Below are 13,168 nucleotides of genomic sequence, written 5' to 3'. Positions count from 1 at the left end.
CGGTTTGTACTCTCCGAGGGAGGGTTAGATCAGGTTACCATAAGGCATTAAATGTAATGCTAGTTTTGAATTTTACCATTTAAGCTTGTGTTACATTCACAGCCTGATTGCAGGATCGAGTTCAGAGGTGTTCATAGGTTTCCCCGGTCCTTACCTTTGAGCTCCAGGTCTCTCCCCTCAGACGAGGAAGTCGCTGATGGAGCCACCGGCAACTGATCGATTTTAACCCAGTTCTTACCTGAAAGACACAAGTCACATCGAGGTGGAGTCACGTAATTCTTTTAGCCACACCGGAGATGCATACGCCATGTTGTTTGGATATTTAACAATACAATTTAGGGTGATTTTCCCAGCAGCCTTCGGGGCAGATGCACGAAAAGGGTTAAAACATTAGACTGAATCAGATAAGTTGTTGTGGAATTGTGTTTTACCATCAGGACAATGTGACAGGGCCTCCGGCTCTCATGCACTGACCGTGACACTCACCCAATTAACACTTTTCAGATGCTCTCACCGCACCGGATATTTCTCAAGGCAAAAAACACATTTATAGCTGTAAACGGCGCACAGACAGATACGAGTCAGCGGCTCTCCTGGCAGCAGTGACAGAGATCTGCAGTTATACTGACCCACCAAACATATCCATCATCGACCATGATTATCGACTTGAAGCGATTAATATGACCCCAACCGCTGCGGTGGATAAAGTCACAGAAGGCCTACTCATAAAATGCTTCACAACAACTTCAGCAATGACAAAAACCTCACTCCAAATTAAATCGAAAAGTTGGCAGCCCTGATCAAAATAGTAATTACTGTAGAAACTTTAAGGCAACAGAGGAGGAAGTCAAGCAAAGCTGCATAAAGAGCGACAAAGTACTGAAGTACTGATGAGTTAAACAACAACAGTTTCACTAGAGAGTCCAGTGTAAAATACTTCCAAAGCAAGCAGCTGACAAGAGCTGTGTGAAAAATCAGTTTCTTGCATTAAAATTCAGCAGATTCATCTCAAATTGGAGTTTCCTTGAATGCACCCTCAGAGGTTTTTTTTTCTGTACCCAGAGTTCAGTTCTCACCTCGACACCGGCCGCGGTGTGCCAGTGTCAGTGTTTTATCCTTGCAGCGCGCCCTCTGCAGCTCACAGCCGGTCTCATAGCTCCGCCCGTCCGAGCCGCACACCGGCCTCCCCTGCGTCCGCGAGCAGATGACGCCACAGTGACTGTCTCTGTCTCCGATCAGCCACTGCAATGAGAAACACAGCAATGCGTTGGCACAGAAAACATAACCGATTTTACGTTTCATACAACATGACAGATCCATCGTAAGATCACTGATCTCACAGATTTGTTCTCGTTCCTTTTAAAAAAATGGGTTTGTTCTTTTCTGTTTGGCTCTTTTTCTTTTACTTTATTTCTAGTTTCACTGCGTTTGAACAAAGGCTGCATTCAGCTGGATCTGAGATGATGCCAAAGTAACGTACAAACTGGACTCAGGGGTCACTTGCCCATTTTGCTGAAAACATTTCTCCGCTCCTTGAACACCGGCCGGCTGCTGCCTTTCTTTGTTTAGGCTACTGTAACGACTCCGTGAGCAGCACTGCACCGAACCTCGAGGCTAATTTATCTAATGATCTTTGGCTGGAGACAGGTTGAACCTTGATTAAGTTACAAAGGAGCCAAACCACATTTAGAGCAATGGGACTCTTTCTCCCCCCCCCACTTCTCCCCAGATCTTTACTCATGATCTATTAGTCAGTTGATTTGACTCTACTGTTGGAAATGGTTCTTGGCTTTACAGCTGTCTCAAATATATTTAAGGTCTAAATGATTTCAGGGGAGCACGAACTTTGCCAAAAAGACGGAGTTAGTGAGGAGAAGAGAGTAGGTGTGCACTGAGCCGCAGCAGAATCCTTCGCCCAGGACTTCTCGTCGGAGCCAAATCCTGTGAAAATGTTACAATACATGAGGAGCTCTTGATTGGTTTTGTCTCAGAGTCGATGAATAAAACGTTGCAGCTGCTCAAACACCTGTTTCGTGAAATTCTCAAGTAGGAAACTCAAGGAGAAATTACCAGAACGCTCGTTTGGACTCCTGAATCTGACACGGGAGATCTTATTAAAGGGGGCAGGTATGAAGAACAAAAAGGTGGTGGTGGTGGAAAAACAGACGCGGCCAGCAAACGTAAGGCACACTTTCCATCCACAATCTATCTCATTCTCATTCTCTTCGTCCCGATACCCGATTTAAAACAAACAAAAAAAAAGGTTTATTTTGAGAAACATCAAAAATGTTGCTTGGAGACAGATTTTCTCCGAATGTATAAAGAGCAATCAGACGGACCTGAGCAAAGTGTAGATGGAAACGAAGCCAAGCCGCTGATGTCATGAGCGAGCTGGTGTACAACTGGATCTCATATACAAGTGAATCAGCAGCGAGCTCTCAACAGATGAACTGCAGGGCGCGATGTCGTTCTTCCTTTTGTTAAAGCAAGCGCTCTGCGTTCATCCGTACCTTTGCTTTGGCATTATTATTATCACAGTGGGCCAGACTGCTGCAGAAACAGTCATCTCATCTAAACTCTCTGCCTCTCCATTCATTCTGCTCCCTCTAACGACTGCCAACGAAATCATACTTTATAAATCCACCAGTGACACTATTTTCCTGGAGAATTTAACCTTCATACATCAGTGGACACTTAAACTAATCACTTACAATCAGCTCCTCACTGAGAGAGGTCAGGCTAATGTGAACACCAACTGAAAACGACTGTTCTGAGAGCAGGTTAGTTTAATTCAAACACGGCTAAGAGTCGACAGCCTTGCCAGCAGGTAGCAGGTGAAGTGACTGCTGACACTGGCACAGTGACAGTGCAAACATGCTGATGTATAACGGGTATATAGTTTCATCGTGTCGGTTTAGCGTGTTGGCGTGCTAACAAAGTTCAACTGAGGCTGAAGGGAGAGTCACTGCAGGGGTTTCAATGGCGTTACATGAAAAGTTATTACAATTTATCATTAATTTAATGGCAGTTCAATCCAATTTCCAATGTGGGATCATGGGAGTTGGTGTCTTCTTTGGTAAACAGCCACCGTTACAGATGAAAGTCTATCTGACGTGACTTGAACTAGTCGTATAATACGATCTCATTCATGTTACGTTGAGTCACGCTCATTCTTTAGGTTATGTCTTCTCATTCTCATGACATGCAAGTAACCACGAGCGGTGCTGGCTAACGTAAGGTTCGCCAACTTTGGTGCTTCCCTGGAACAATTAGAGAGGCAACCACATGAAACGCACTATTAGATTGAGATTTCTCTGGGTTTGAACATTGTGCGAGCGTTTAAGATAATGTTAACTCAACAAAAACATATAACGAAGGAAAACTATAGGAATTTTGTGAGGTTTTATTGCCAAAATGTGACATATAATGCCTTTTAGTCTGGACCAAAGCAACTCGCATCCCTTTGAGCCAGAGAAGGAGAGCGCACTGCAGCTACTTGAATTTTACCTTCTTTGTCACATTCTGGCTAATACCTCTCTCTCTCTGACGAGCTGGAAAGAAAACAGGAGTCTGAACTTGTTATAGCACGAGCTACAAATCCAAAATGTGGTGAAGAAAATGAGACACAGGTCAGAAAATAATCTATCAACGGTCGTTTGTGGTTTTTTCACTTTACAGACACCAGAGAGCATCTGTCACAGCTGACAGACTTAAACATTAATTTCTAAATCCCAGCAATTTATTCAAAAACTGAGTCCAAAATTCCAAAAAAGTGAAGAATTTTTCCAACTGGTGAGCTAATATCACATGCGCCCAGTGCAAATTAACAGACTTTCAGGGCTCTGTTTTTATCATATAAGTGAAAATAACGGCCTTTCTCTGGCTTGTTTTATTCCTTTTAGTCAAACAGATGGAGCCTTGTTGGGAAAACGTCATAACTGTGGTTAAATAATGAGAGAAATAAGATTCTTACAGCTAAAAATAACAACAGGTAGACTGCTCGGGAAGTAGGGAAATCATCATAGTTAACTATCACGGCTGTCAGCACGGGCAGATAATCTATTATCTGCGAAGAACAAAGGGAGAGATTACACTTTTCCTGAAATAGAAAGAGACACTGAAGCCTCAGTATCTGCCAGATAAAATCAGGAGGCGAGCTAACAGGGCGGCAGGGTGGTCCAGAGTTTAAGAAAGTGTCCTGAAACTGCAGAGTCACGGGTTTAAGCTCCACATAAAACACCGTAGCTGTTAAAATATCAAACCCGGAGCACGGAGACTCTTTTGGCTGCCTCAACTCCTACAGTTGAAACGTTAATACTTCCAATAAATCGATACAACAGAAAAAAGAAAACCCTCGTATAACAAGGTGAAATGAAATTCTAACAAAAGGGGAATAAGACTTCAGGGGATGTAATGGGACACAAATCCAACTCTCTGCTCCGTAACAATACGTCCGGAACGAGCCGGGTAATTGAATGTGACTTCAGCCTTGGCGCTGAAGCGTTGTAGAAAATCTCTCGTCGGACAGCTCGCAGTAAATCGTGATGCGTCTCTTTATGAGAAATTTGCAGACAGGGAGGAAAACACAGCACATCGTTTCATTCTTGACTTGTGTGTCCTCCTCTTGGCTTCGGCGAAGGACTGGAATAATTCAGGAGTTGGAGAAAAAACAAACATCTGCATTGTGTCTGTCAGGCTGTCTGCGGGTCTTTATAAAGACTTACAATGTATTAATATTACATTTGAGGTCTTAATTGACTGAAACTTTTTTTTCATTTGATTGCATTTATCCTTCTTTTACTTTCTTTTTGTTAAAACAAGTGGAGCTCTTCTGCATGACAGTCTAAATTTCTGATGTTACAAATATCTATCGTCATCTTTTAACTTATACCTGCACTTATATCTGCAGGGAATCCGACATAAAACCGTCCTCTGCACCTGGTCTCATATATACAACGTACTCTTACAGCTGATAACAATAAACATTTTATCTTGGGAAGGTCTTGAACATAAATTGAAGAAAGTAGCAAATGCAATTAATATTCCTGAACTAATCATGAAGTAATCATCAATTAGTACAGGGTCTGTTTCCTAGTAGTTAACCATTATCTAATACATAGTCCTCAGTTAGGAATCATTGTTTATACACACTACTTTTTAATTATAGATTTGTTCTTGATTGATCTCCAATCATTAGTTGGTCAAATGGATTAGGAGTTACTCATTAACTAATGATGACTTAAAAGTTAGTCCCTCATTTGTCTTCTTAGTATCTACAAAAAATGTTGTGGTATACCAAAAATTATCTTGAAAAGATCTTAAAAAACATCAATTTGAGTTTCTAATGCCTGTAAACAACCTGATATTTTGTTTTTTCCCAAGAAAAATAAGTGTATGACTCTTTTCTTATTATGTCAACGTAGTAGTTTAGAGAACCACTGTTCAGATTTTCTGATTAACTATAACAAAAAGAGGCTTGTTACATTTTCCTTCCACACCAGAAGAGCTTATAAAGAGTGGACTGTGGACAGAAAGCAGTTTGTCTTTGTGATGAAATGTTAAACCCTCCAGTCAGTATCTGAGCCCAGCTATTCTGAAGAAGTGGTTCAGGTCTATCCAGCCGCTCCTTCAGGTTAAGAGCCACACAGTCTGGCCTCTGCCCACAGACTGACCCGTCCTCCCCAATCCCTGACTCACAACCTTAATGGATGCAGCTCCTCTACCTCTACTGTCATAATAAAACATTAAATCACAGATTCAGAGACGGCATTGTCCGGTAAATGGAAATAAACACTCCGACCAGATCTCCCACACGTAGTCATTACTTAGTCATACTGTCCCGTCCACAGTCTCGTCTCCCGTAAAGGTGAAACCAGAGACTCCGTCAGACCAGGAGAAGTTGCTCAATTTACGGCTGGGAGTTGTTTTATTTGAGTTGAAAATTAAAAACCGTAATGGTACTCGTAAAGGTCCAGTGTATAGGACTTTAGATTCAGTTTTGCTACATTTTCAGTAACATACAGCCGCTCGAAATGTACAAACAAAACACCGGCTCTAGCAACAGCCCTTCCTGTTTTGTAGCAGCCATGTTAGGAGAGGGTGAGACGAGGTGTGATCAGTTGGTTGGTCTGTAACTGTACAGCTACGTGCCACTGAAACACGCTGGATCTTTAAAGGACCTATTTTTAAGAGAAGTCGATTTTACTGTGCTCTCATTTGTTTGTTTCTCATTGCTGTTCTTGGGCAGCACTAAAAACAGGATGCAGTGACGGTGAACTTGGTTTTGTCACACGCGGGGAAGTAAACAGAAAAGCTAACGGCTAGCTGACATAGGTTCAACTTGTTGGTGACCAGGTCAGGGTTTGGGTAACTTACCATTTTCAGCATTTGGCTGACAGCTCAGAGGTTGAAAACGGTAACACGCAAGTGGAAATTGACAGGCTTACACCCACAGTCTACATCCAGTAACCTGTCTCCATTCCAGTTCCTGATGAAATCCTTACGAGGAGCCTTGTTAATGTGCTGTGTGTCATTTAAAATGAACAAGATTACATAAGTATCTAAATCCGAAGCTGCTTGTAAGCAACCAAAGGACTGTTTCTGATTTGCACAAGTGAGGCTGAAACATCCACATTAATGGGGAAAGGCAAGTCGAACCTCCTGGAGAGAATATCAAATAGCAGACGGTATACTAAACCCTATCTAATCTAATCTGCTGACTCAGACTCTCTGCACTGTATTCCAGCCACCTCTCGGCTCGGATCGAGTCCCACGACAGTTTCTCTGGGACTGCTGCTCAACATGAGGTCCTCGCTACAATAAAATGCGCACGCGGTTCGCGTTTGACTGCTGCCAAAGTAAAATTGTGTATGACACTGAGCCCTGGATCACATGGATTCTGAGTAACAACTCATTTTACTAGCGGGGACCACCAGATAAGTGAGGTTTGTCTTTTAGCACCAGGCAAAGTAGTTTGTAGGCAATCAGCAAGGCTTTCGACGACAGTCTTTTACACTTCTGTGTGGTTTCCAGCTCACCAAATGCTGTCTGAACTGTCCCAATGTGGTAAACCCCACCCATCTGGCATGTTAAAGAGGCTAAAACAAACGCTCAGTTATTTTCAGTTACTGTCCGACCCAGGTCTGTTTGACAGCAATCAGCTGCTCCGTTATTAGCCAGGATGACGGGACCTGGCACTATCTCCTGAGGGAAAACAGCCCCTCCTGTTAGGCCAGTAATGGGTTGAGACCCGCCCGACGTCCCATAATCAAAACCAAACAAATGCATCTAAATTAAACAGACTAACGTGTAACAGGAGCTATTGCTGGATCTGCTGCAGAACACGCGCTGCTCAAAAATAACATTAATTACCCAAACCTGTGGGGAGAAACTCGCTCACACTCTCATCCTGCAGATCATTATGCAAAGTTTTAACACAACGGAGTACTGAACGCACCCCCCGAGGGATCAGTCTCACTTTAACAGCCACTTAGAGGCCCTTTCTTTAATTTCTCAATAGGAGAATGAGATATATTTTTAATCTTTACTGGATGGGAAGAAAGCTTAGATATAAACCACCCAAACATTGTGAGGACATTATATCCTCTGATGGCCCTGCCAAGCGGATGAAGTCACAGATGAGCCGAAGGTAAAACACCAGGGGAGTTACCCGATGTTTTTGGTACTGATATCTTGACCGGGAAACAATGAGACCTCACATTTTAACAAGCCAAATTCCCCCTGCACGCACAAATACACACAATCTCACAAAAAAACATGTCAGCCAGAAGCACACAGAGCCGCCCTGAGCTCTCTCTCTCTCTCTCTCTCTCCACCACTCATAAAATAAGTGAAATGCAACCCCCATTGTGCAACCATTACTGCATTAGCAGAATGGTGTTTTTTTACCGTCACTGGCAGAGAATCTGTTCCAGCCCGAGCCTCAGCAGTGGAGCGAGAAGAAAGAATATGATTAGAAAATAATCATTTTTTATATATATGCTCGCTTGAAGGTCTGACGGGGGAGGAGGGGGGGAAAGCACGCGATGTGAAACAGAACAGAGGTAATAAATAAACAAATCTGTGGATTACGTCTCCTACAGTAAATGCAATTAAGTTAAAACTTTCCAACTGGCTGCGTGTGCGTAAGGGTAGAGCTCATTTCTTTGGACAAACACGCTATAAAATGCTTTTACCTTCCTTACACTTATCAGCTCTTGATTTAGTCGCTAACAAGCTGACAAGAGTTTACTGATTTACATGTCAGACGAACCAGAGCTAAAGTGACAGGCTGTCGGACTCACATCGGACCAAATTTTATGCGGCGGATCCAGAGATTCATCATTTTTAGTCCACATATTAACATATTTCTGAAATTAGCAATATTGATATCATTTTAAAAATACACATGTGATAATATCATGTAAATGGTCCAACATCTCTTAAAGTATTTCTTATTCTTTCGCTTCTTGCTTTGTTATGGAAGTGGGTGGTTAACGTTGGCTGCCACTCGTCTAACATGAACAGAAGAAGAAAATGACACTCTCCCTGCACCTGGAAAAAAGTTGTATTGCCTTTGCATCCAGCCATCCATTAGTTTGGATTAACATCTGTTAAGTCTGAAAATCTAGCAACAGATTCTTGAAACGTGCTTGATTTGTGTGATTCCTCACAGCAGCAACAACCCTGAGGAGTCATCGTGTCATCATCTTTTTCAGTGATTAAGATGTAACGAGGTGCAGACTTCGATCTGCCTAGAAAAGGTATTGGCAACTCATTTAGGCTATTTTCAAGAGTTTACAAAGAGATATTTATTGTATTAAAACTAATGGAAACCAGTCGGTGGCTGGATCAGTATTGTTTCCCAGTTGAGTCGGATGCATTACGCAACTTGAACAAGGTTCAAGATTTTATGCAGTGATTTTCGTACAAATGGAAATATCTGGGTGCTCGGCATAATTGGAAAAATGCACCCTAAGGTTGAAAACGCCACAACCTGCATCTGAAAATGTCACAAAATCAAATATGTCAATTCTATGACTTGGAGTCAAGGAGCCAACATTTGCAAACCCGCTGGTTTAGTCTTTTGATTTGGCACTAAAAGATGTTAGACAGCGTAGTTGTGGTAGCAGTTGCACCTTAAGCCATAAGTTGCAGTAACATTAGTTGTGGTGCGTTTCTTTCAGTCATGTGGAAGGCAGTATAAAATGCCAGCGGAGTCTCTGGACTGTTAATACAATCCTGTTTATGAGCTGCAAACGTGCAGCAAGCTACATGTTGCATTGAGGCTGATGTAGCATTTGGAGAATCACCGGCTGTCACTGTTATATCTCAGAATTATAGTAAAACAGTCCGCACCCATTTAAATTGTTCAATACTCCAGAGCCAGAGTCCGAGTTTTCATTTCCAAATAACTGACAGAAGCATCCAATTACTTAATAATACATGGAAATCTGCTGTGTGTACATTTTTTTAAAAAGAAATTGCAGCATGATTTGACATAATTTTCCAGATCAGGTTTATTCTTTGCTTCACTGTAATAATTGGAGATGATTTTTTTTCCTCTGTGTTTTCAGTCCGGTCACAGAGGGTGAAATGGATATTATGATGCCGTAAAAGTGTATTGAGCAGTTAACTATGATGTCTGCAACACTTCCAAAGTGTTGTAAAGTGTGTCATTTTTGCTGTCTTTTCGATCTAAAACTGCAGGCAGAACAATGCAAATACATGTTTGTTATTTCCAGCTGACACCCCATCAAACTCTGACATATTGATTAAAAATTAGGAGCTTCTACGCCCGCCCTGTGGCCTGCAACTGCCAAAGAGTAACTTCATAGACAGGAGATCCACTCCTTGTTCCATCCCCTCCGTCAATATACAACCGAAATTGGTTCACATAATTTAAATTATATATTCACAGATATGAAATCTCATTAGCTACATGATAGGCATCATCCGGAGACTGGCATGGCTTAAGAGAGAAGGGTCTCCTATCTAAGAAATCACTTGTTGGCTGTTGCAGGCCACATGCCGGGCATATAAGCACCAAACTGCTCAAATGAGGTGTCAGTCAACAGGTCAGAGTTGACCGGCCGTTGCCTGGTAATAACAAACACATCACAATTTGTATTTGCATTGTTCTTACTTGAGTTCTTACAGAGCTTCTGACCTTTCAAAAGAGCCCAAACCCATGTCTGTATTCCAAATGGTTACAGTTTAAAATGTACTTTACGTAACGTAACGTGTTATAAAGATCCTGTTCTTTCATCATGAAAAACTACACTTAGTCCAAAATCATAAGTCGGAGAGGCGCACGTCAATGATAACGACCTCCACTTTGCTCGAACAAGAGTGGACTGGAGCTCTTACCCTGACTCGATATCACAGGGGATGATTAAATCAGATCCTGTGAAGTGGAAAGAAAAATGTCTGTTCTGTTTAACTAACGGGAACATGCACCTTGACATGAATGACATCACTGCTGCTGAGGAAAAGGTCTTCGCATGCACAGATGGAGGATCATTACAAGACGGGCTTCATCAGTGTGTGTGTGTGTGTGTGTGTGTGTGTGTGTGCCAGCTCCATGCATACGTGTGATGGGCTCATAATCCCCTTTGGGCACAACAACAACAACAACAACAACAAACAATGCAACAACACCAACACATACATTAATAAATATATGTAAGCCATCATGCCGCCTTGTGTCATTAATCACTGGGTGCTTTTGGCAAATTCCCTCACTAGCTAACAAGTGGATTAGTCAAATGGAGAAAAAGGGGGAATAAAAGTGCGCCGACCACAGAGGTAACAAGCAAATGAGAGTTGTCCACCAAAGTCGTGGGCTAATTGTGTACTGTTGTATGCTTTTAACGGGCCGAGGTAATCACTTTTGTCCGATAATTAGCATTTAGCTTTCAGGAAATCTGTAAAGCGAATGCCATCACTCATGCTGTTTTAATTAACACACTCCACTTAACCGTGTTATAAAAAAAGTGGAGAAAATAAAAAGGAATGCAGCCTTCTTCTCCTCCCCCGCTCATTCCCTTTTAAATTTCTAATTGGGTTTTGTCTTTTAAAGGAAACCTGTAATTTAGCATTTTCAAAGTAACCCTTTAAAATCCTTAAAACACAGCTCTGATATGTGAGCTCACCAAAGGAGCCGGACAACTTTCACACAGGAGGTGCAAAGTGTGTGTGCCGCTCACAGCAGGAGGGTGGGATTGGGCTTAAAAACATTCAAGTTTAGCCAGCTACTCCATTACTCCTTTAAATTTGACTTCTTTATTTAATTACTATAATGTTTAGATGGATAAAGTTTTAGATAAGTAGTTTTAAAGCTGACACAGTAGTGCTCAATCCCTGACATTAGAAGTAATAACCCTTGGTTTTCATTCATCTCTGTCAGTGGGCTGAATCTATGCAGAAAAGAACTGGACATCAAACAAAAAAAAGGTTTCTGTTGAATAGTTTAAATCAGCCAGTAGCAGGAGATCGGAGAAGTTTTCTGTCTACATACTTGCCAGCTAATAGCGAGCTAGTCGAACAACATCTGAAAAAAAAAGCGTGGACAGAATTTCCCACATGTGCAAATATGCAAGCTTGACACTTAAGTAGTGAGCACTTATGTGCGAGTATGAAATGAGGAAGCTGGCTAAGGTTAGCAATGACAAAAACAATGCACACTGACTGTCGTTCAGCTGCTAACTGAGTAGCACAAAGCACACAGCAGTGAGGAATAACTGACGGGCCGTTTCTTGGTTTGCACCATTCTTATGAAAACCTGCAGTACAGACACGGACACGGATTTACGGATTCGTAAAATCACTGAGATGATATGGGATATGTGACATCAAATATTTGCTTATTTACACATAATAGATTTACTTGGATTCACGTTTCTGTCTCATAGTGAACGAAAATCAAAAGCATATATCTGGCTCTTTAGCTGCTTAATAGTCAACTATGTTCACCAGCCATACGCTAACTGTGTGCGTCTGCCGGGCTGGTGGCATTAACCTGCTGAGAGAGCAGAGAAACTGAAGCAAGCGCCAAAACAATGAGCTGAGAGACACTAAATCACCACATAACACTGAGGAGAAGTGCAGCGTATGGATATAATTCTCTGATTTTACTCGTGATTCATTGCTCATGAAAAATCGTTGATTCTAATCAGCCTTAATCTACTGTTATGGTTATAAAGTCCAGTAGATTTAATATATCTGACAAAGCGTCGCTGGAAAAACAATTTCACACAATGCTTAAATCAGATTTCCTCTTTACATGATGGTCAGGAGATCAAATGAAAGATTAGCGGAAAGGAAGACTTCCTAATGTTTCTTTTGAAGTGGTGTAAAGGAATCAGAATGAAAGTGCGAGTAAAGGAGAGGTGGGAGGTGTTCTTCCTTTATCGGAAATGGCTCTAAATCTGATTAACAACATTCCTTGTTTGTCACTAATGCTACATCCTGGCTACAGAACAGTCAGCTGTCTCTGCTGTTCCCAGGAAGTGTGTGGAAGTGTGTGTCTGCAAGTGTGTGTGCATGTCCATCGCACATTATAATAGATTGCATACTGAAGCTGAGACCACACACTCGCTCATATCAAAGGAAACGATTAAATATGTGGCACAGCGGAGGCTAATCTGCTGAGCTGGTCTGACGGGGAAGAGGAAGTGTTTCTGCCGTCCCGATGATCTGAAGGATTACAGAGAGCCGTAACTCTTTCAACAGGCAGAATTCCTCTCCAGCGAGAGCCCGGTGCATGCCGCTAACACATAAAGCAAAGTTCCCATAGTGGACCGGACAATTACGCAGAATGCAAAAGCTGCCCATAAAACCACAACTATCGGGAGGATCTGCGGAGAGGGCGAGGCGGCGACGATCCGTGCGTGGAGCTCCCTGGCCTGAAATCACAGAGCCGGACCTGGACTGCGTTTCATTACACTGATTAGAAAGCCCCGAAATTGAGCATGAAATGCCGTTTGCTGATTACGCAGCTATCGGAGGGGATCGACATGTGCAAGCAATTGGATTGGTCGCTGGTGGAGTCACCCTTACAGCCGTCTGTCAGTGTCCTGTGGAATACAAGTGGAGCCTAGGTGTCTAGTGCAGTCATGTCAGGCTTTGGCTTGTGAACCTGAAGTTTTCAGTGGAAGACATTTCTTGAC

At 42.3% G+C, this 13,168-nt stretch overlaps 1 protein-coding gene across 8 annotated transcripts in view; it reads right to left on the bottom strand.

The window, feature by feature from the left end:
* Positions 1–13,168, bottom strand: part of smoc1 (SPARC related modular calcium binding 1) — a 61,070-nt gene that overhangs the window by 31,538 nt on the left and 16,364 nt on the right. For all 8 annotated transcript variants that reach the window (XM_037071624.1, XM_037071621.1, XM_037071625.1 and 5 more), the window contains exons 2-3: positions 1,077–1,242; positions 155–238 (exon numbers count right to left, since the gene is read on the bottom strand). In XM_037071624.1, coding sequence (XP_036927519.1) covers positions 155–238; positions 1,077–1,242 — 250 coding nt within the window. The remainder of the gene's footprint in view (positions 1–154; positions 239–1,076; positions 1,243–13,168) is intronic.

Source organism: Acanthopagrus latus, chromosome 16, assembly GCF_904848185.1.
Source record: "Acanthopagrus latus isolate v.2019 chromosome 16, fAcaLat1.1, whole genome shotgun sequence".
Classification (NCBI taxonomy): domain Eukaryota; kingdom Metazoa; phylum Chordata; class Actinopteri; order Spariformes; family Sparidae; genus Acanthopagrus; species Acanthopagrus latus.
This window is presented reverse-complemented; position numbering and strand designations above follow the sequence as displayed.